The sequence below is a fragment of the Rhinoraja longicauda genome, chromosome 10, assembly GCF_053455715.1.
Source record: "Rhinoraja longicauda isolate Sanriku21f chromosome 10, sRhiLon1.1, whole genome shotgun sequence".
In the NCBI taxonomy this organism is placed as follows: Eukaryota; Metazoa; Chordata; class Chondrichthyes; order Rajiformes; family Arhynchobatidae; genus Rhinoraja; species Rhinoraja longicauda.
This window is the reverse complement of record NC_135962.1, coordinates 45194382-45219298: the sequence shown is the minus strand read 5'-3', so window position 1 is coordinate 45219298 and position 24917 is coordinate 45194382. Positions and strand designations below refer to the sequence as shown.

Here is a 24917-nt window from a genome sequence, read left to right as displayed (position 1 = left end):
CCACCTCCCTGACCACTTTATGCCAATAAAATAATCTTTGGTCCTGAATAGAGTGAAGTGAAAAATCATAATTTAAAAAGGAAAGCAGTTAACCTAATCTGAAACTGTCCAATTAGACAAGTACAGATATGGCAGAGGAGTTACAGATTTTTTTGTTGCATGAATAAATTTCAATGCAACTTTTACAAAAACAGATTAAGTTGCGATCTTCTGAGATCTGGGCTCTTTTAGTTAATGCAGGCCTTCAATTTATCAATGGCAATATCAGTGTTCAGAGAACATCTATATGGAGCACTTATTAGTTACTGTCAGACTTTCAAGCTATGTTCAAGATATGTTCAGCACAATCAACCAAAGTAAACCAAAGGACTCTCGGTGGATAACAAATGGGTTCCATGGTTCGTAAACTACCCAAAAATCCGTCAATATGGTAACCAAACTTCTGCATTATTGTAATGGCATAAGGAAGAGAGAATAAATACTAAAAATTGAGAGAGGAAATTCAAGAGGTTGAGAGGAATAATAACATTATGGGAACATTATGTTGGGCTATTCATAAATCAGGTGTTCATCTCCTGGAGATGGCTTTGCCAAATAAAATACATTCTGGAAACAAATATATATTTTTAAGTATGTAAGGCTAATAGAATACAAATACAAAAGAGAATCACCCTTTGAAAAATCGATTACTAAAAAAACTGGAGTTTGACTTATGGAAGAGAAAAGGTGCAAATTTAATATAGTTGTTAATAAATAAACCAATCACTGTGAAAGTGCTCTTTGTTATTTAATAATGCCTGTTTAAAACATAAAGTCTTTTGTAAAAAAACTTCAGTATGTCTATAGTTTTTCCTGATTTATATGAAGTCCATTGGACTAGGTAAAAGATCTGATAGATAACATAATGGACTTGGCAAGCATTGGTAATCTTCAAGCATTTTCAATAGTAAGTTTTGACTTTGCTTATATTATAATGTAGAACATACTAACCAGTGTCCCAGCTACTGATGCTGAGAGGTACACTAGACTGGTGTTCCCGCTGTTTATTCATTAACTGGTTCAATGTCACAGCCCCCAGAAATCCCCTTCTCATTAGCCTAAATTGAGCTAAACATGGCATAAAAACAAAAACAGGTGGAATTGGTGGAAATTAAATGGAACTCAGTGTGAATGTAAATGGTAATGTAGTGATCAATCATTTGTTCTCAATTAATTACGAATACTGCCTTGCAGCAAGGATTACAGTTAATGGATTCTGAGATGAAAATGCTGCAATTATATATCCAACAATCAACAATGATCAAAATGCATAAAGGATAGGCACCTATCCCAAATCAGAGCATCTAAAGAAAATATCAAAAGTATTGTACTTTTAGCAACTGGCGGTTGGACCTGAAAACTTTTGAGTGCCACAATTCAAGCCAATTATCCGGGATGTATTACAACAACCTAATCACTTAGTCATCTATTCAATTGCCTCATTAAGCAAATGTTGTGAGGCAACATAACTCCAAATATGCACGTTAACACCTGCAGATATGAATGTTTTTGTGTGTTTAATGTGTTTAAATTGACATTTGTTAACCAAATGAAGCATTCTCTGAAGAAATTGATAAGCTCATGTGAAACAACAATTTTACATGCAACCCTGTTCCCACTACTCCTGATTTTACCCTTCACTGAAACTTTAGGAGACCAATACATGTAGGGGGCTGAATCAGCATTTGACCCAATCTCATGGGTTTATCATTCAGATTGGTGTTGACATTGCCTCTAAAGTCCCAACAAATCATAGGTAGAACCCTGCTTTAAAACAGTGCTCAATGTTCTGCTAAATTTGTCCTTGTAGTGGCACTATTTGAAATTAAAAGTTGGTTTATTAGGCTAAAAGATAGTCATCTTATTATTTTCCAGTGTAGGAAAAAAAACTGCAGATGCTGGTTTAAATCGAAGGTAGACACAAAATGCTGGAGTAACTCAGTGGGTCAGGCAGCATCTCGGGAGAGAAGGAATGGATGTCGTTTCAGGCCGAGACCCTTCTTCAGACTCACTCAGATTTACAGTCTGAAGAACGGTCTCGACCCGAAACGTCACCCATTCCTTCTCTCCCGAGATGCTGCCTGACCCGCTGAGCTACTCCAGCATTTTGTGTCTACCTTATTATTTTTCAGAAACATTTTGTAACCGAATTGTGAGGGTGTTTCTTGGGGGGGGGGGGGGGGGGGGCTGGAACAGTTAGTTATGGGGGAAATGCCAAATTTATGTTTTAGCAAATTGAACCTTTAGGTTCAAATTGAGTACATCAGTTAAAATTAATAACAAAAACATTGATGACACATAACTCCACACTGCCAGCTTTGGTATAAAACATTGTTCTGGTGGTGACAAAGAGGGACAACATATAATGGATACCAAGATTCACAGTGACCTGGACACATGGATTCAGAGCTGGCTTATTCATAGAAGATTGAGGGTTGTGGTGGAAGGAAGATATTCTGACTGTAGGTCTGTGACCAGTGGACATCCACAGGGATCTGTGCTGAGACCTCTGCTGTTTGTGATATATATAAATGACTTGGACAGAAATGTAGGTGGGTTGGCAAGTACGTTTGATGATGTCACCAAAATTGGAGGAGCTGCAGACAGTGAGGAAGGCTGTCAAAAGATACAGTGGGATATAGCTCAGTTGCAGAAATAGGTGGAGAAATGGCAGATGGAGTTTAATCTGAACAAGTGCGAGGGGTTGCATTTTGAGAGGTTGACTGTAAGGGGGGAATATACAATTAATGGCAAGGCCCTTAACAGCATTGATGTATAGAGGGATCTTGGAGTCCCAATTCATAGCTCACTGAAGGTTGCTACACAAGTGGATAAGGTAGAAAGATAGGGTAGACAGTCAGAATATTTTTCCCAGGGTGGAAATGTTCAACTCTAGAGGTCATAGCTGTAAGGTGAGAGGGGAAAAGTTTAATGGAGATGTGTGGGGCATTTTCTTTTTATACAGAGAATGTTGGGGGCCTGGAACGCATTGCCAGGGGTCTTGGAGGAGGCAGATATGATAGTACCATTTAAAAGGTTTTTACATAGGCACATAGAAGTGCAAGGATTAGGGGGATATGGATCATCAAAAGCAGATGAGATCAGTTTAACTTGGCATTATGTTCAGCACTAACATTGTGGGCCAAAGGGCCAGTTCATGCGTTGTACTGTTCTATGTTCTGCGAGTATAACTTTCTTCAATTAGAACCATGAAGGCACATTTAATTTTATTAGTACTTGATACTGGATTAAACATGGCACTTACAAATTAAACTAAAATGGCCTGCATACGATTACAATGGTTTCTCAATTCATTTTAGGCATAAGCTGCCACACAGTACTCAACTAAGGAGACAAAATGTTGACACATAGTTTTGAAGGAGACCCATGGAGTGGTCAGATACAGGGCTTTTAAATAATGGCCTTGCTATTGGCATTTTGTGCACTGAGCTGAGGCCAAGAAAAAATGTTTCCAAATGTGGAACTGATAAGCATCTTGTACGCAGTATTTTAATTAGTTTACTTGATATGGAAGAAAGACTACGTGTCTCTGGCACAGCTGTTTCTAGTGCTGGAGCAGATGTAGATTGTCTTGGCATATCCAGAGTAGATTGACTTTTAACAGACTGATTTGCAAAACAATTTTCAACCATGAATATGACTTTTTTTGAATTTGAAAACTGCAAACCACTGTGACCAACTGCATTAGAATTATCAGTATATACTGAAATTTTAAACCCAGCTAATGTTCTTGTTAATATTTTATTATGAAACATAGTTTGTTTGTAATTCATGCTTTCATAATTATTATTACCAAACAAACTCCACTCAATAAGATTAAAATGTCAAATGAAAGTTTTAATCCATCCAACAAAATGGTGGCAAGATAAAAACAATAACATGGTAATGTTTGATAAAAACATTATTTAGAATCAATTAACACTCTAATAACATAAAACTACTTGGCAAGGAGAGAAACCCCTCCTGATTTGAGTTGAATATGGGAAATGAGAAATAAGGAAATGGCAGAACAGTTAAACGAGTACTTTGGTTCTGTCTTCACGAAGGAAGACACAAACAATCTCCCAGAAGTACTTGAGGACCGAGGATCTAGTGGGAGGGTGAAACTGAAGGGAATCCACATTAGTCAGGAAATTATGTTAGGTAAACTGTTGATAAATCCCCAGGGTCTGATGGTCTGCATCCCAGAGTACTCAAGGAAGTGGCCCTAGAAATCGTGGATGCATAGGTGATCATTTTCCAAAGTTCTCTCGGCTCTGCATCAGTTCCTGTGGACTGGAGGGTAGCAAATGTACCTCCACTTTTTAAGAAAGGAGGGAGAGAGAAAACAGGAAATTATAGACCTGTTAGCCTTACATCGGTAGTGGGGAAGATGCTTGAGTCGATTGTTAAAGATGTTATAGTAGCGCATTTGGTAAGCAGTGACAGGATCGGTCAAAGTCAGCATGGATTTATGAAGAGGAAATCATGCTTAAATAATCTTCTGGAATTTTTTGAGGATATAACAAGTAGAATAGATAAGGGAGAGCCAGTGGATGTCATGCATCTGGCCTTACAAAAAGCCTTTGAAAAAGTCTCACACAAGAGATTAGTGTGCAAAATTGAGTACATGGTGTTGGGGATAGGGTATTGACATGGATAGAGAACTGGTTGGCACACAGGAAGCAAAGAGTAGGAATTAACGGGTTCTTTTCAGAATGGCAGGCAGTGACTAGTGGGGTGCTGCAAGGCTCGGTGCTGGGACCTCAGTTATTTACGATATATATTAACCATTTAGATGACGGAATAAAATATGACATCTCCACGTTTGCTGATGACGCAAAGCTGAGTGGCAGTGTGAGCTGCAATGAGGATACTATGAGGCTGCAGGGTGACTTGGATAGGTTGGATGAATGGGCAGATGCATGGCAGAGGCAGTATAATGTGGATAAATGTGAGGTTATCCACATTGGTGGCAAGAACAGGAAGGCAGATTATTATCTGAATGGTGTCATATTAGGAAAAGGGGAGGTGTAACGAGACTTGGATGTGCTTATACATCAGTCACTGAAGGTAAGCATGCAGGTACAGCAGGCTGTGAAGAAAGCTAATGGCATGTTGGCCTTCATTGCGAGAGGATTTGAGTTTAGGAGCAAGGAGGTCCTACTGCAGTTGTACAGGGCCCTGGTGAGACCGCACCTAGAGTATTGTGTGCAATTTTGGTCTCCTAATTTGAGGAAGAACATTATTGTTATTGAGGGAGTGCAGCGTAGGTTCACCAGGTTTATTCCCGGGATGGTGGGACTGACATATGATGAAAGAATGGGTCGACTGGGCTTGTATTCACTAGAATTTAGAAGGATAAGGGATGTTATAGAAACATGTAAAATTCTTAAAGGATTGGGCAGGCTAGATGCAGGAAAAATGTTCCCGATGTTGGAAGAGTCCAGAACCAGGGGTCACAGTTTAAGAATAAGGGTAGGCCATTTAGGACTGAGATGAGGAAAAACTTCTTCACCCAGAGAGTTGTGAATCTGTGGAATTCTCTTCCACAGAAGGCAATGGAGGCCAATTCACTGGATGTTTTCAAGAGAGAGTTAGATTTTGCTCTTCGGGCGAAGGGAGTCAAGGGATATGGGGAAAAAGCAGGAATGGGGTACTGATTTTAGATGATCAGCCACGATCATATTGAATGGCGGTGCTGGCTCGAAGGGCCGAATGGTCTACTCCTGCACCTATTTTTCTATGTTTCTAATATGCAATTAATAAATAATTGTGGTAAATTAAATGAATAATTGTGGTGAGAATTGTAGATAATTAATAAATAATTCAACACCAGTGCTTGTGATGTAGAATGACAAACCAAATTTGGCATTCTTAAAACAATATATAAAATCAGTAAATAATATTGGAAACAAGGCCTCTTGCACATAATTACATTTTGCCAGCTTGTCTTTGTAGGAACTGGAGCTTTGGAAAGAAATTTTAAATAAGAATCCCATCTGAAGCGTAATTTATTTTACCCATTCAGATGCTGACTGACATTTTGCACTTTAAAAAATATTTTCAGTTTTTGTTTCAGGTTTCTTAGTTTTCTTTATATCGTATCCGCTTCTTAGTGTTGATGCTAATAGACAATAGACAATAGGTGCAGGAGTAGGCCATTCGGCCCTTCGAGCCAGCACCACCATTCAATGTGATCATGGCTGATCATTCTCAATCAGTACCCCGAGAAGTAGTCGGCTCCATTGGGCAGACCACACGGTTCACATGCTTGCTGCCTGACTCGCCAAACAAACGCTGCTTTCTGAGCTCTATCACAGGACGAGATGACTACACTGACAGAAGAAAAGATTCAAGGAGATACCCAGTGATTATTGCGGATCCCTGACCTATGATCACTCAAAGCCATGAAAGAACACTCAGAATGGTGGAGAGCACCTCTATGTCATGCATCAGGAGCATACAGGAGCTTCGCAAAAATTGCAAATGGAGCAGACCGCCTCAGAAATTACCAATTTGTGAAAGGGTCTGTTGCTCCTGTTTTGGCCTTATCAGTCACCTTAGAACACACTAAACCATCACTGGAAGCAAGTCATCCTGGATCCTGAATGTTGCCCAAGAAGAACTATTAAAAGCTTTCAGTCATGTTACTTTAACAGGGTTAATATTTACTTAGCACGGAGTTGGGGCAAACCAACAGTGGCCAATGTTTAACAATAGTTGCTATTATTTCTCATTCTCATTCACAATTGAAATACAGCTTACCCCAGGCACACTTATGCATAGACATGTACCTTGAAATGTTAGGTTCCTTTGTATCAAATTTCTAGAGACCTATATTAGTCTACATTATTCTGTTTCTTCTTGCCAAAATGACAACAGTAAAACAAAAAGCAATTGTAGTACAGGACTAGGTAATGTAATGTTGGACTTTGCCACAGCCAATTTTTTAAATTATTGTTAATAACCACTGTATTTAAATAGCCATCCTTATACTTTTAGACTTTAGAGAGGACAAACAAACATGTGACAAATTCAATATGAACGGAAAGAGTTCAATAATCAATTGCTAGCTGTGTTACAAATAGCCTAAATGATACAACTATTGTTAAGGTTTGCATTGCCATTACACTGATGCCATTGCTAAACATATTTACCCATATATCAATTTCTTGGGAAAAAAAAATAGATTATCTGCATTTTGTAAATATCAGTACTTTTACAGAGAACTTTATAGGTTTAAAACTGGTACTATTTTAGAATTAGTCAAACCATCTGATGTGCCGTGCATTCAGCTAGTTAATCACGTTACAAAACTGGAAAACATACAAAATCACCTTTAGCTTTATTGGGCTTGCAAAAGGATTGCTTTGCAATGCATTCATAAGAGTTTTGGTTGCAAGACAAAATTCAATTCACGCATTTGCCAGCTGCACATTTTATAAAGTTTCATTCATTCCAGAAAAAGGGACATGACCGGGCTCCATATGGGCAGGGATAAAAGAGGACCAACAGTTAGAAGCACAAATGTGGCCGGGAGGGAGGGGCTGTTGTCCACGGAAGAAAAGGAAAATGACAAGGTCAGGACATGGGTTGCCAGACTGAGGCCACCAGACAGCAACATTTTAGAGATTGTCAGAGATGAGAGTCCCAGTTGGGAGGGTCCAAGGAGAGCACATAGTTTAAAACATGATAAGGGGAACACTTGGGACAGATTGCCAGTCTGGGCAGGAACTTGCTCTTGCAGCACTTATTTATAATACGAAGCCAACAGTTTATGAAAACATGGCTACTTTGGGAGCACCCAACAAAGGATATTCCGCAAAATGTGAAGACCTCAATTCCCTTCATCACTCCAAAAGAGCAAGCCTGAGGAATCGTGTGCACAGCTGGTGCGAGTCATGACAGACACACTACAATAATACATGGCCTCAGATGTCCAAAATGGCCTGATTTGATCTTGGAATTTCCTAACCAAATCCACTGAAAATCAGTGACATTCAGATAGGCAGTATTTTTTTTTAAAGCATCATTGTATGTCCAAATTTCTCAGCTACCCTGTTTTGAAACACACTCCCCTGCACAATATTTGGGAGTGATGAATTCATGTCAAGTCCTTACCAGCGTCTCTTTGATCTCCAATTCTGTCCAAAATATTGAAGGAGATGTCAAGGTATTCCCTCTGAATAGCACTGACAGCAATTTTCCTTTGCTTCTTCTGCCTTGGAACAATCTGGATTTTAAATTCTGTTTCTTCACCACTTTCATCTTTTTGGTCATTGCCTTTTTCAACAGAGAGCTCTGCTTCTGACTTTTCATTTTCTTCGGGTTCAGTAGGAAGTTTGAGGAGTACCGATTTAACATGGGGACTAGGTAAAGGGCTATCAGATTTAGTCAGATCTTTATTCAACTCATAAATGTCATCCTGGGATATTTCCAGCACCGCAGATGACTTTCTGAGATTTTCTCTCTTTTGCTTAAGAGTAAGAGGGCTTTCACAACCGGAACACGTAGAATAGTTTTGCAGTGTTAGACCTTCCAAGTCTTTTTGATCACTCAGAGCAACTGACAAAACGTTCTCAGTGTCTAGCAAAGAAGTATTTGAAAAATCCAGACAATGAGAGTCTTTGGAACAATCTTCAACATTGACTTTCACAACGGGGGTAACATTCAAGCTAACTGGTGAGGTTTTCTGAGATATCGTATTAGTTTTCCCATTTGGTTTATTGCTAGGTGTATTCTGAATTTCATATTCCTCATCACTCTCGACAATCCTCAGAGGTGGGAGAGAAACAAAAACTAGCGAGTCACTATCCGAACTTGAAAGAATCGACTGTTTATCAGGTGCAGATGATGAGTCAGAAGATAAGTCAATCAAATCAGTTTCCTCCTTCTGTAAGGACGTATGTTTCTCAGGAGATCCATGTTTGACGTCATATGTTTCTGTGCAATTGAATCTGACTTCTGGTATTACTGGTCGCTTCCCTTCTTGAGAGCTTTCTGCAGCTGAAGACCTTTCCTGAAGCTCTCCAGTTACTGCGCTGATTGACAAATCCTGATCTGGTCCTCTACACAATCTTTCCATCTGATTATAATTGGGAGGACAACTTGGTTGTTTCTCGGACTGACATCGATCTAAACACGACTTTCTGCGTTGTTCATCTGAAGTATATAGAGCAGAATCTGCGTTTCCTATATCAAGCGACTGTTGCTTAATTGCATGCAACTTTTTCTTTTCACCAAAGCCTTCCTGTAATTGTGGAGATGTACCGCAGTGCATTATACTGTCAGGCAAAAGACTGGAATCTCTGTACTCTGATAGCTCTATCTCTGAACCTGAGGGAAAAAAAAGCAAGATTTCAAATAGAATTTACGGGTGAAATTTTCTGTAAGCAAAGTTGCAATAAAATTTGCTTTATATGTATGTTATCAAAAAAAACTGACACACATCTAAAAAAGGCAGAGGACCAAAGCTTGGAAAAACAGCCAAGTTTTAAAGATTGTCTTAAATAAGCAAAGAGGTAGAGGGCCAGGACACATGTAAGGAGGGAAATTCTAAGGCTTAGACAATAGACAATAGACAATAGACAATAGGTGCAGGAGTAGGCCATTCAGCCCTTCGAGCCAGCACCGCCATTCAATGCGATCATGGCTGATCACTCTCAATCAGTACCCCGTTCCTGCCTTCTCCCCATACCCCCTCACTCCGCTATCCTTAAGAGCTCTATCCAGCTCTCTCTTGAAAGCATCCAACGAACTGGCCTCCACTGCCTTCTGAGGCAGAGAATTCCACACCTTCACCACTCTCTGACTGAAAAAGTTCTTCCTCATCTCCGTTCTAAATGGCCTACCCCTTATTCTTAAACTGTGGCCCCTTGTTCTGGACTCCCCCAACATTGGGAACATGTTTCCTGCCTCTAATGTGTCCAATCCCCTAATTATCTTATATGTTTCAATAAGATCCCCCTTCCTCCTTCTAAATTCCAGTGTATACAAGCCTAATTGCTCCAGCCTTTCAACATACGACAGTCCCGCCATTCCGGGAATTAACCTAGTGAACCTACGCTGCACGCCCTCAATAGCAAGAATATCCTTCCTCAAATTTGGAGACCAAAACTGCACACAGTACTCCAGGTGCGGTCTCACCAGGGCCCGGTACAACTGTAGAAGGACCTCTTTGCTCCTATACTCAACTCCTCTTGTTACGAAGGCCAACATTCCATTGGCTTTCTTCACTGCCTGCTGTAGCTGCATGCTTCCTTTCAGTGACTGATGCACTAGGACACCCAGATCTCGTTGAACATCCCCTCTTCCTAACTTGACACCATTCAGATAATAATCTGCCTTTCTATTCTTACTTCCAAAGTGAATAACCTCACACTTATCTACATTAAACTACATCCTCAAAAAATTCCAGTAGATTTGTCAAGCATGATTTCCCCTTCATAAATCCATGCTGACTCGGAATGATCCTGTTACTGCTATCCAAATGCTCAGCAATTTCGTCTTTTATAATTGACTCCAGCATCTTCCCCACCACTGATGTCAGACTAACTGGTCTATAATTACCCGTTTTCTCTCTCCCTCCTTTCTTAAAAAGTGGGATAACATTTGCTATCCTCCAATCCACAGGAACTGATCCTGAATCTATAGAACATTGAAAAATGATCTCCAATGCTTCCACTATTTCTAGAGCCACCTCCTTAAGTACCCTGGGATGCAGACCATCAGGCCCTGGGGATTTATCAGCCTTCAGTCCCATCAGTCTACCCAAAACCATTTCCTGCCTAATGTGGATTTCCTTCAGTTCCTCCATCACCCTAGGTTCTCCGGCCCCTAGAACATTTGGGAGATTGTGTGTATCTTCCTCAGTAAAGACAGATCCAAAGTAACGGTTTAACTCGTCTGCCATTTCTTTGTTCCCCATAATAAATTCCGCTGCTTCTGTCTTCAAAGGACCCACATTTGCCTTGACTATTTTTTTCCTCTTCACGTACCTAAAAAAACGTTTGCTATCCTCCTTTATATTATTGGCTAGTTTACCCTCATACCTCATCTTTTCTCCCCGTATTGCCTTTTTAGTTAACTTTTGTTGCTCTTTAAAAGAGTCCCAATCCTCTGTCTTCCCACTCTTCTTTGCTATGTTATACTTCCTCTCCTTAATTTTTATGCTGTCCTTGACTTCCCTTGTCAGCCACAGGTGTCTCTTACTCCCCTTAGAGTCTTTCCGCCTCTTTGGGATAAATTGATCCTGCAACCTCTGCATTATTCCCAGGAATACCTGCCATTGCTGTTCTGCCGTCTTCCCTGCTAGGGCCTCCTTCCAGTCAATTTTGGCCAGCTCCTGCCTCATGCCTCTGTAATCCCCTTTGCTATACTGTAATACTGACACTTCCGATTTTCCCTTCTGCCTTTCCATTTGCAGAGTAAAACTTCTCATGTTGTGATCACTGCCTCCTAATGGCTCTTTTACCTCTAGTCCCCTTATCAGATCAGGATCATTACACAACACTAAATCCAGAATTGCCTTCTCCCTGGTAGGCTCCAGTACAAGCTGTTCTAAGAATCCATCTCAAAGGCACTCTACAAACTCTCTTTCCTGGGTTCCATTTCCAACCTGATTTTCCCAGTCTACCTGCATGTTGAAATCTCCCATAACCACCGTAGCATTACATTTGTGACACGCCAATTTTATCTCCTGATTCAACTTGCATCCGCTGTCGAGGCTACTGTTTGGGGGCCTATAGATAACTCCCATTAGGGTCTTTTTACCCTTACAATTCCTCATTTCTATCCATACTGATTCAACATCTCCTGATTTTATGTCACCCCTTGCAAGGGAATGAATATCATTCCTTACCAGCAGAGCAACCCCACCCCCTCTGCCTTTTCTATACGTTGTGTACCCCTGAATATTCAGTTCCCAGCCCTGGTCCTCTTGTAGCCATGTCTCAGTGATCCCTACAACATCATACTTGCCCATGACTAACTGAGCCTCAAGCTCATCCACTTTATTTTTTATACTACGCGCATTTAAGTACAACACTTTAACTTCTGTATTTACCTCCCCTCTCACATCGGTCACAAATGGCCCTGCCCTTAATCTCTTTTCCCCTCTAGAACTTCTGTTCCCATTCTTCCGAGAGTCTTCTGCAATATCTCCTGTATTCCCTTTAACCTCATCTTCATATTCCCAATTTGTTAACCCCTCCCCCCCACTACTTAGTTTAAAGCCACAGGTGTCGCACTAGTAGACCTTTGACAATTAGATTTCACTGCCAGAGTAGAGTGATTAACTCTAATAGAACACCCATAGCAGATGTAAAGATGCGGAGTGGAAAGAATTCAGGAGGATCAGACACTTGCTGATAACCAGAGAAGCTGGAGAGACTGTACAGTTGAGGGGGGGGTTAATTCTTCCTCAGGCATTGGAATCATTTTAGGGGCAGCTCGGACCTGTAGGAGCCTGACAGGTTCCCCCTCAAAAGAACTGGGATCAATATCCGTGCCAAGGTGGAGTTTGCTACCAGGAAGATGGCAGAGAGATGGGAATCTCGAAAGAAAGAGAGAGACAAAACAGGAAGGATATGTTAGAAAAATAATAAGTGAAATAAATAAATGGCAAAAACAAAGTCAACAAAAAAGAGGCGACAGTTAAAGTGCAGAAAACTGTTAAAACTACAAACTTAAAGGTGCTGTATTTCAATGCTTACGCAAAATAAGGTAAATTATTTAGTGGCACAAATAGAAGCAATTAGGAATAATATGCCATTAATGAAATACAACTGTAAAGTGAACAAAGCCGGGAATTATGTAATCCAGGGAATTCAACATTTTGGAATGATGAGCAAATGGAAAAAACAAATAGTGCAGCACTGTTAATAGATGGGGGAAATCAGTGCAATGGTGGGCAATGAACATGGCATGTAATATCTTCCCATCCCCTCCCCTTTCTGCGTTCTGCAGAGACCGTTCCCTCCGTAACTCCCTGGTCCACTCGTCCCTTCCTACCCAAACCACCCCATCCCCGGGCACTTTCCCCTGCAACCGCAGGAGATGCAACACCTGTCCCTTTACCTCCCCCCTCAACTCCATCCAAGGACCCAAAGAGTCTTTCCAGGTGAGACAGAGGTTCACCTGCACCTCCTCCAACATCATCTATTGTATCCGCTGCTCTACATGTCAACTTCTTTACATCGGCGAAACCAAACGCAGGCTCAGCGATCGTTTCGCTCAACACCTTCGCTCAGTCCACCTTAACCAACCTGATCTCCCGGTGGCTGAGCACTTCAACTACCCCTCCCACTCCCAGTCTGACCTTTCTGTCATGGGCCTCCTCCAGTGCCATAGTGAGGCCCACTGGAAATTGGAGGAACAGCACCTCATATTTCACTTGGGCAGCTTGCAGCCCAGCGGTATGAACATTGACCTCCAACTTTAGATAGTTCATTTGTCCCTCTCTTCCCCTCCCCTTTCCAGTTCTCCCTCTATCTTTCTGTCTCCACCTATATCCTTCCTTTGTCCCGCCCCCCCTGACATCAGTTTGAAGAAGTGTCTCGACCCGAAACGTCACCCATTCCTTCTCTCCTGAGATGCTGCCTGACCTGCTGAGCCACTCCAGCATTTTGTGAAATAAATGGCATGTAACACTGTGATTTTAAACTAAAGTCAGGTCGAGTCAAGCTAAGAAGTAGCAAGAGCAGAAAACATTGGTGGGAGTTTTTTTTATACATATATATATATACACACACACACATGCACACACACAAGGCAAGTCCACATAATGACAGACTCGCCACTCTAATGGGACTAATCCTGAATTATTCCAATAGCCATGTCAAGGTTTTATGTTTCTTGTGCAACAAAGTAGAAAAACTTACTCTTCTGCGCATTCATCTCAACTGGTTGATACTTTACTGATTTGTTTCCGCCAATCCGTTTTAGTCTTGCAAAGAAGGTTTGAGATTCCTTGTTGCAAGCTCCAGTTGGGGTATCATGTACATCTGATTCATCAAACACACTATCTTCTTCTGGCCAAGGAAGAAAGAAGGAAAACATGAAAAAAAACAATACAGACGTACCTCGGTAATCACGGAGCATATTATTAAATGGTTGAAATTACTTAAACTGCTGAACTGGCTATTGAACTGTCAAAGGCACTTGGCATGTAATTTTCCTTTACATATAATGCCTTGTATAACAGTATTGGACATTGGAAATACATTAAGCACAATATCATGTCAAAGATTGGCAATAACAATATCGTGATTTTCAACATGATAATTTTTTTATAACGACCAGAGATAGTTCTTTTCTTTTACACAAAAGAAAGAAAAAATGAAGGTAAAAACAAATTACAAAAAAAATTATTTCAGGAAGTAACATTTGGGACACAGGGATGTGGAATCTATGTTGTGACATGTAAATGCTGTTTTTTTTAAAGGGGGCGAAAATTAACTTTCGACCCAAGGTTCGCAAAATATTCAACTACCAGGGCTTTTTCGTGCCATTTCTGGGACAGTGAATTATTAATTAACGCCGTTTGATTGGTAACGATTAGTTAGCAAATCGATTACTATTGCATCCTGCAGTAACTATGATGCCAACATCAGCTTTGATGTTGCAGACATTAAATTTTCAACAATCTCAACAACATGAAAATTAAAAAAAATTCTACCAAGTCTTTGAACAAGAGGAAAATATCACTTTGAAAGGTGCAGACCTGATGCAGTCATCATCAAGTTTTCACACATAAACAGTAATGCCTTTAGAATTTAAACTTTAAAATTCATCAATGCTAATAAATCTTCTATTTCCATCCAAAACAAAAATCATATTTACTCTCTAAAAGTTAGCCAAAAAGGAAGCCCATATGCCATATTTGTATATCTTACCTTTCTCCTTCTCACTGTACTTGCTCATGTTACTATTATCATTGTAAAGGGGGGCAGCAGCGGGATGGGGTTTACAACTGTGGTACTGTGCATTAAGGGTATTGATTGTGATATAGATCAGATGCAATACAATCTTGCTGACATCAGAGTCTCTGTAGGGATACTAGAAGAAAAACAATGGTATTAGCATAAGTAGTGAAAAAATGCCCCTTTTCCAATATAAAAGACTGAATTTTCCAGTCTGCACTCACCACTGAGTTTGAAACAAAATGCACAAAGCAACTCCAAAGTATGGACTTGTCCCCTTACAAACATTGTTCCTGACAGACATCATTTAGTTTAGTTTAGAGATACAGAACGGAAACAGGCCCTTTGACCCACTAGTCCGCACCGACCAGTGATCCTCGCATATTAACACTCTCCTACACACATTAAGGACAATTTTACATTGATATCAAGCCAATTAACCTACAAACCTGTACGGCTTTGGAGTGTGGGAGGAAATCGAAGATCTCAGAGAAAACCCACGCAGTCACGAGGAGAACGTGCAAATTCCATATAGACAGTGCCCGTAATCGGGATCGAACCCGAGTCTCTGGCTCTGCTAGCGCAGTAAGGCAGCAACTCTACCGCTGCACCTGGAGTCTGCATTTCTACTGTCTGATTATGTTAACACTGTTTCTCTCTCCAGATGCTGCCTGACCTGCTGAGCATTTCCCGTTTTTAAATCCACTCTAGGGATCTCAGGAATCCAGCATCGAGGATGTCACCAAATATGCAGAACACCCAATCACAATGAAGAACTTTCATTGTTAGCAAATCCATATGTAAAAAGCTATTAACTAGCATGTTAACTACATTACAGAATGTAAACGATTTAGAAGCTGAAGCGGCATTTGTTTAACAATTCCATTCAGTTTGGAAGTAATTACTTGAGAGAATTACACAAATGGCCTTATCTAGGACTAGAGAGATTGTTGGACAATAATTGTGGCATTAAAAAAAATAATTTCACATGGTCAAGGTATTTCATTCTGAGATTATAAATATCACTGATATATGCCTTCTGACATTTAAAGTTTATCCTGTAAGGTTAATCTTTAGAATACTAATAAAGCCTGCATTATGTTAAGAATCAGAAGGTAATATCTGGATTTTCACATTTAGTTGTACATGCACTTTGTTAGTTCCATGGGGTAATAAAAGTGAGTGGTAATAGTTTAGCTGTCATCATGCAAAATCCCATCCATTATTCATCTATTTTACTCTTAACTGTTTTTATTACATCTTCATAAAATTCCTATCATCAAGTTGAAAGAGGTGGTATGGTGTGATGCAAATGCTTTCACTCCAAAGAACGGCAGTCAGAACAAATGATTGCTTCTACAAGTTACATTTTGTGAGATTAGTTGAACTTTAAATATTGGTTGAAGCGCCAGATATTGAGAGAATCATTTGCACTTCTTCGGATAATTCCAGAAGGTATCAGAAGGCAGAGCTTTGGTCTAAATGTCTCATTCTATAGATGCACCTTCGGAGTGCTCCTTCAGTACAATGTCCAATATATTCAATTTTATTGGCATTATATCAAACTGGCAGCTAAATTGAATTCCTTCACTGAAACTTCTCTGTAATAATTTTCTGCAATACCCACATAGCTAAAATTAAAACCGTGCTAATTTGAGTTAGTGCGGGAAAGCAGACTCAGTTATATTTGTGCATCACATTAAGTTTACACACAGACAATTTTGATTTCCTCATGACAAATTCTATAAAGCAATCTCCAGGCATTAGTTTGCATTGGCATATCACCCAAACCAATTCTGCACTTCTATTTTAAAACAAGTAATTCCACCTTGTACAGAATCACAAGCAACGACTTCAGCCACATCTGTCGAATGTGAGGTTTCAGGGTCCAAAGAGAACATCGAGGAGGTTGTTGAAAGTAATGGCGCAGCTGTGGACAGGTGCAATACTTAAGTACTTGCACCACCAGTGGAAGAAGTTGGTTTCCCAGGCTAATGTTATAATCCATGACCTGCAAAGAAATATAACAGAAACAGAAATTTAGTAATTATGTTTAACACAACTAAAAACAAGTTAGGAAACCAATGAAGTAGGCTATACATTGTATATCATTAAATGTGGCTCATCACCATCTATTAGTAACATTTGGATGACAACTGGCATATAATTTCAGTAAAATGCTGGAGTTATTTCAATGAAAATGTGCATCACAAATAAAACTACAATATTCAAGAAGGGTCTCGGCCCGAAATGTCACCCATTCCTTTTCTCCAGAGATGCTGCCTGACCCGCTGAGTTGTTCCAGCATTTTGTGTCTACCTTTGGTTTAAACCAGCATCTGCAGTTCCTTCCTACGCAAGATAAAAACCAGTTGCAAAATGACATTGGATAGCGACATCCTAGATGTGACCCAGTGTCCAACCTTGGTGTCTGCACCAATCTATTGCATATGTGGAGGGTCATCTGAGATGTCCATCTAAACCCAATGAAAAGGAATGAACCACAAGCCACAACTAGGTCTCAGGCAGTGTATCCTGAGACATCACTTCTGGAACTCTGCCATAAAAGGCCTTTAAAATATTTTTAAATGACCCTTCTGGTCCAAATAGACTATCAGAAGTTAATTTTAAAAATGAAATAAAATAAAGAAAGAAATTAAACCATCTACCTTTTACTCAGAGGGTGCAACGCATTTCAAATGAGAGTCATAGAAACATAGAAACATAGAAAATAGGTGCAGGAGTAGGCCATTCGGCCCTTCGAGCCTGCACCGCCATTCAATATGATCATGGCTGATCATCCAGCTCAGTAGCCTGTACCTGCCTTCTCTCCATACCCCCTGATCCCTTTAGCAAAAAGGGCCACATCTAACTCACTCTTAAATATAGCCAATGAACTGGCCTCAACTACCTTCTGTGGCAGAGAATTCCACAGACTCACCACTCTCTGTGTGAAGAAATGTTTTCTCATCTCGGTCCTAAAAGACTTCCCCCTTATCCTTAAGCTGTGACCCCCTGGTTCTGGACTCCCCCAACATCGGGAACAATCTTCCCGCATCTAGCCTCTCCAACCCCTTAAGAATTTTATATGTTTCTATAAGATCCCCCCTCAGTCTTCTAAATTCCAGCGAGTACAAGCCCAGTCTATCCAGTCTTTCCTCATATGCAAGTCCCGCCATCCCAGGAATTAATCTGGTGAACCTTCTCTGTACTCCCTCTAAGGCAAGAACGTCTTTCCTCAGGTTAGGAGACCAAAACTGCACACAATACTCCAGGTGCGGTCTCACCAAGGCCCTGTACAACTGCAGCAGAACCTCCCTGCTCCTAAACTCAAATCCTCTTGCCTAGAATGCCAACATACCATTCGCTTTCTTCACTGCCTGCTGCACCTGCATGCTTGCTTTCAATGACTGGTGCACCATGACACCCAGGTCACGTTGCATCTCCCCTTCTCCCAATCGGTCACCATTCAGGTAATACTCTGCTTTCCTGTTCTTGCCGCCAAAGTGGATAACCTCACATTTATCCACATTATATTGCATCTGCCATGCATTTGCCCACTCTCCTAATCTATCCAAGTCACTCTGCAGCCTCCTAGCATCCTCCTCGCAGCTAACACTGCCACCCAGCTTCGTGTCATCCGCAAACTTAGAGATGTTGCATTCAATTCCTTCGTCCAAATCATTAATATACACTGTAAATAACTGGGGTCCCAGCACTGAGCCTTGCGGTACCCCACTAGTCACTGCCTGCCATTCCGAAAAGGACCCGTTTATTCCTACTCTTTGCTTCCTGTCCGCCAACCAATTTTCTATCCACCTCAAAACTGAACCCTCAATACCGTATGCTTTAAATTTGTACACCAATCTCCTATGTGGGACCTTGTCGAAGGCCTTCTGAAAGTCCAGATATAACACATCGACTGGTTCTCCCTTATCCACTCTACTAGTTACATCCTTGAAAAATCCTATAAGATTCGTCAGACATGATTTGCCTTTGGTAAATCCATGCTGACTTTGTCCGAGTCAAGCAACAAATTACCAAATTAAGAGAGTGTTGCTCATTCATCATCCATCTCCAGCAGAACACCAAAGAGGTGAACGGTGAATGCATCAATAGAGTGTGGCGACTCCTGAGAGTTAGGCCGAACCCTCGGCACTGAGACTGACAGGGTCTGGGCACTGCCCAGCCCACGGGGTTTCTCACCAGGGGTTGAGAGGAGAGTGACCATGTGTGCTGGCAGCTTGTTGTGTTAATAAAGCCATCCCGACTGCACTAACCTGGTGTCTAGCCTTATTTCGGGCTGAACCGATCACTCTCGCTACATTGGTGACCCCGACGTGATTTGAACACGCAGCCTTCTCTCGCTACAATAGCTCAGTACTTCAGAAATCCATTGCTGAACAGAGATCATTCCCAAACTAGACCAAGAGGGCAGGTGCACCATTTGCAGAGAGCTAGTAATTATGTTTAACACAACTGAAAACGAGCTGGGAAAGCCAATGAAGCCAATGCAGTAGGCCATGTACTGTATATCATTAGATATTCCGAGACTGATTGCGGACTAAATACCAAACCCAGGAATGCCTGGATACTGAGGTGAATGTGCTTAATTTAACTGCAGTTATCTCAATAATCAGTTGCTACAGAGTGAAGAGCACATTCAATGTTTTTAATTACTCTATATCACCGGGGGTACAAACTTTTGTATAAGAGAATAACTGCAGATGCTGGTACAAATCGAAGGTATTTATTCACAAAATGCTGGAGTAACTCAGCAGGTCAGGCAGCATCTCGGGAGAGAAGGAATGGGTGACGTTTTGGGTCGAGACCCTACTTCAGACACTCTCCTCAGTATCCAGGCATTCCTGGGTTTGGTATTTAGTCCGCAATCAGACTCGGAATATCTAATGATATAACTTTTGTCATCCGTCACATTTTTTTCTAATGAAATCAATAAAATTAAATATTGGGCAGAACATACAATGGACAAATAAATAAATTCCATCCATTCTGTGTCATTATGTCCAGTTTGGTTGGTTAAATATTTATGAAAGATGTAAACTTTGAACCAAGGGGAATTTCACAGTCTTTGAAAGGAAATTTAACAATTGTTATACATGAGATTGTAAACACTAGAATAAATGAAACGTAAAGAATTGCACCTTGCTAGTATATATCTTGGAGATGATTGATAAGAGTAGAGCAGTGGATTTAGTAAAGTATTTACAAGGTCCTTCATGGCATGCTGGTCCAGGACATGAAGTCACATGGTATGCTTGGCGAGTTGGTAGGTTGGATACAAAATTTGATTGGTCATAGATGAGAGACGGTAGTGGTGGTGGGGTGTTTTTCGAACTGGGGGTCTGTGACCAGCAGTGTTCCATAAGGATGATTGCTGCGATCGCTGTTGTTGCAACATATATATATATATGATTTGGATGAAAATGAAAGTAGTCTGATTAGCAAATTTGTAGAGAACACAAAAATTAGTGTTGTGGTCAGTGAGGACGATTGTCAATTGATACAGCAATGTAGATCAGTTTGAAATTTGGGTGGATAAATAGTAGATGGAGTTTAATTTGGACAAGTGTGAGATGTTCCATTTAGGAAGTCAATTGAAAAAGGAAAGCATAGAGTAAATGCAGGACCCTTTGGAACATTGATGTGCAGAGGAATCTTGGGTCTAAGTCCATTAAGTTGTAAAAGTGTCAACACAAGGATAGGGTGGTAAAGAAGGCACGCAGTATGCTTGGCTGAAGAAGGGTCTCAACTAGAAATGTCACCCATTCCTTCTCTCCAGAGATGCTGCCTGACCCGCTGAGTTACTCCAGCATTTTGTGATACCAGTATGCTTGGCTACATCATTTGGGACGTTGTCGAAAAGTTGGGATATCATATTGCAACTACACAGAACATTAACTCGGTAATATTTGAAGAATTATATGCAGGTCTGGTTGCCACAGCATGGGAAATGTGTTGAAGCTTTGGAAAGGGGGCAGAAGAGGTTCACTGGGCTGTTGGCCGAATTGAAGAGAATTAGGGGAGGGTGGGCAAACTTGGATTGAATGGGCTGAGGTGAGGGGCAACCTGATAAAGTACATAAAATTAAGAAAGGCATTGAAAGGGTAGAAACAATCTTTTTCCCAGGATTAAGATGTCAAATAGTAGAGTGCATACGTTTAAGGAGAGAAGGGGGAAGTTTACAGGAAATATGCAAGGCAAGTTTTTATATAAAACAAAGAGAGTGGGATGTGCTTGGAATGCACTGCCAGCGGACATGGAAGAAGCAGAAACAATAGCAAAGTTTACGGGAAATTTAGACAGGCACATGAACAGGCCGAGAGTAGATGGATAAAGACCATGTGCAGGCAAATGGGATTCTTTAGAATGGCATTATGATCGGCACAGAGATGGTGGGTTGAATGGCCTGTTCCTCCATTGCTGTAGGAATTTGCTGTCCAATTTGAGTCAAAGGTTAATTGAACAATGTTTATAATAACGTCTATATTAAAATTATTATAACTGAATATTTAGGTAATAAATGGTAAAACAATTTACTGGTGTTATTTTAACTTTCTTCAGGGAAACAAATTGGTGTCTGTTTTCTCACTGTCAAAGAGTGCCATCTGGTGGAGAATTCTGCTCACCATCAAGGACATTCCTTTCATAGTGAGAGAGACCGTTTCAATGCACATCATGTTGAGCAGTGAGCTGCGGTGTTCATACCAACAGAAGGAGATACATTAACGTGAAATTCAATTCGTAAAAAATATTGTGTAACATACTTGACACATCAGTGTGAGATTGCAAAGTTAAAAGACTAATCAGGCCAATTAAATAATACACACAAAATGCTGGAGTAACTCAGCGGGACAGGCAGCATCTCTGGATAGAAGGAATGGGTCATGTTTCAATAGACAAAAGGTGCAGGAGGAGGCCATTCGGCCCTTCGAGCCAGCCATTCAATGTGATCATGGCTAATCATTCTCAATCAGTGCCCCGTTCCTGCCTTCTCCCCATACCCCCTGACTCCGCTATCCTTAAGAGCTCTATCTAGCTCTCTCTTGAATGCATTCAGAGAATTGGCCTCTACTGCCTTCTGAGGCAGAGAATTCCACAAATTCACAACTCTCTGGCTGAAAAAGTTTTTCCTCATCTCAGTTCTAAATGGCCTACCCCTTATTCTTAAACTGTGGCCCCTTGTTCTGGACTCCCCCAACATTGGTAACAGGGGGCCACAGTTTAAGAATAAGGGGTAGGCCATTTAGAACTGAGATGTTTCTGGTTGAGACCCTTCTTCAGACTCGGGTCTCGACCTGAAACGTCACCCATTCCTTCTATACAGAGGTGCTGCCTGTCCCGCTGAATTACTCCAGCATTTTGTGTCTATTTTTGGTGTAAACCAGCATTCTGCAGTTCCTTCCTACACAATTAAATCATAGTTTATCTTAAAACTAAACAATATGCAACAAAAGCAACAGTACTTAAAAATAAAAGCTAACCTGGATTTTACACTTAAATAAAATCAGAGTGGAAGCTTTGCTGTGTGCAGCTTCTCAATGCTTGAAGGTAACTGTATTGACCCTAGATGGGTACAAAATGCTGGAGTAACTCAGCGGGAAAGGCAGCATCTCTGGATAAAAGGAATGGGTGACATTTTGGGTCGAGAACCTTCTTCAGACTGAGGATTAACCCTGTTGTTGTTTCTTATAACAACCAAGTAACTGGAATGAGTTATTTGTACAAAGGATGTGACTGATAGAGAAGGAGTTTAGTGGGGAATGGGAATGAGCATGTTGAAGAAAGGATCTCAAGATACTAAAACAGCAAAAGTGAACCAGTACATACCTACACCTAATTACAATAAAACTAAAATAGCTTTTAAAGAATGTCAGTAAGATCTGCAAGTTGTAAAGCTGTTGCTGTGTGATGTCAGAGGTATTGACTAGATGTTGTTGTCTTAACCTTTTATATAACTCTTTTTATATGATTTCATAGAGTACTTCACAACAAATATGTTTTGAAAAATACTGGCTACTCTTTTGCAGGGTTAAAAAAAAAGGAAACAAAAGGTTGGAGAGAACACTGCTGTATCAGCAGGTCTGAATGCTAATGATTGAGTGTGATTGTAGATTTAACTGCAAGTTTTCTAAGGACTTCATTTAGTTCCTTTGGCAACAAGATCCTGACTTTGCAAAGTGCCACTGTCAGAGACCTAAAATAAACTAATCTGCTTCTCAGCCATATTGTTTGTGAAATACTGAACCACAAAAATTAACCTCAATTGCCTTGTCTTTCACAATCTTACAACCTCTCGAGTTTTGGAATGTTCCAACACATTCCAACTATGTGAAGGGATTAGGCTATATTGCTTTAAGTGCCATCTATTACATTAGATGGTTTAGGTTGTGAAGGATTACAATGAAAAAAGATATTTTGGATCAGATGGAGAATGATATTATGGTTGGCAAACAAGGTGGAAAAGGTTTAGCTGCAATTAATATCAATGTTAGTCTTTTTGGAATGTTGTAACAGAGAGGAAGTGTAATTATCTCCATACATCGTGGTACAGTGAAAAGATTTATGTTGCGTGCTATCCTGTCATAGAAAACACCATACATGGTTACAATCAAGCCCTCCACAGTGAACTGTTAGAGGATAAAGAGTATAACATTTAGTGCAAGATAAAGTCTGATTAAAGACAGTTCAAAGGTCTCCAATGAGGCAGTGGAATGCACGTTGGTGAGAGGATGATTCATTTGCTTCATAATAGCTGGGAAGAAACTGTCCCTCAATCTGGAGGTATGCATTTATTGTGCTAATGCTTATTACAACACAGAAAGAGGCCATTCAACCCATCAGTCCACGCTAGCACTCAGCAGAACAATCAAATCAGTCCATTAACCTAATTATTTCTCTGCACCTCATTATTTCCCTCATCAATTCCCAATGCTGAGGGATAATTCATTGCAGTCAATTAACATACCACCACATCTTTGGGATGTGGGAGAAAACCAGAGCACCTAGGAGTACAGGCAGTACCCAAGGTCAGGAACTTGGGTACATGGAACTGCTACAGCCTGCCATCACCCTGCCATCCTTTTGGGGACATACGGTTAAAGCGTCTGAAGCCTTCCTTTTACATAGCCTCAGTGGTCAAACATCTCATGCACAAGGCCAAAGATTCAAAATCTAAGCAGCCAATATACTCTGTGCATGCAATCCCTTTAAAAAGATAATGAGATATGGTTTTCATCCAGTCATCAATTTATCAAAACTGCTGGGGGTTTTAAAGTAAAATAAAGTTTTTAACTTTGAGGGCACACAGTGTACAATGTTAGATTTTTTTTTCCAGATTTTGTGATGTTGCCAAAACTGCATTCATAGTGTTTACACAATTCCCTGCAAAAAAAGCTTCCATGTATTGTCTAATTATAAGTGTGTTATTAATTATACATCTAGCACAGAGAAAATTCTTCTCAAGTATGTTGTGCACATGAACCATAAGGTGATTAAACAATTTAAAGTATCTATTATAGATATAATGCACATATAATTTTAGATATTCTAAAAAATGTTTACACATGGGTTGAAGTTCATCTTTGATCTGTCGATCTAACGGGGTGGAACAATGGTGCTGTAGTTAATGCTGACATAACAAAGCGCCAGTGATCGGGTGCAGTCCTGATCACAGATGCTTTCTATCTGGAGTTTGCACATTCGCCCTATGTCTAAGTGGATTTTCCCGATGCTCCAGTTTACTCCCAGATTGCAAAGACTTGTTAACAGATCAATTGGATACTGCACAATCTCCCTATAGAGTAGCAGAAATTGGGAGATTTGCAGGGTCCATGAGAGAGTATATTGAGTCATATGCAGTGGTTATAGACTCAAATGTATGAATCACAACTTTCTGTATCAAAAGGAAACATGAAAAATATGCGAAAATAAA

General features: G+C 40.4%; 1 protein-coding gene across 6 annotated transcripts in view; it reads right to left on the bottom strand.

Annotated features, from left to right (window-relative positions):
• The window catches only part of unc79 (unc-79 homolog, NALCN channel complex subunit), a 159862-nt gene that overhangs the window by 50079 nt on the left and 84866 nt on the right, over positions 1-24917 (bottom strand). For 5 of the 6 annotated variants that reach the window (XM_078406800.1, XM_078406802.1, XM_078406803.1 and 2 more), the window contains 4 exons: positions 16792-16974; positions 14937-15099; positions 13923-14072; positions 8164-9378 (listed from right to left, as the gene is read on the bottom strand). In XM_078406800.1, coding sequence (XP_078262926.1) covers positions 8164-9378; positions 13923-14072; positions 14937-15099; positions 16792-16974 — 1711 coding nt within the window. The remainder of the gene's footprint in view (positions 1-8163; positions 9379-13922; positions 14073-14936; positions 15100-16791; positions 16975-24917) is intronic. The other variant, XM_078406797.1, reaches the window with a different exon arrangement.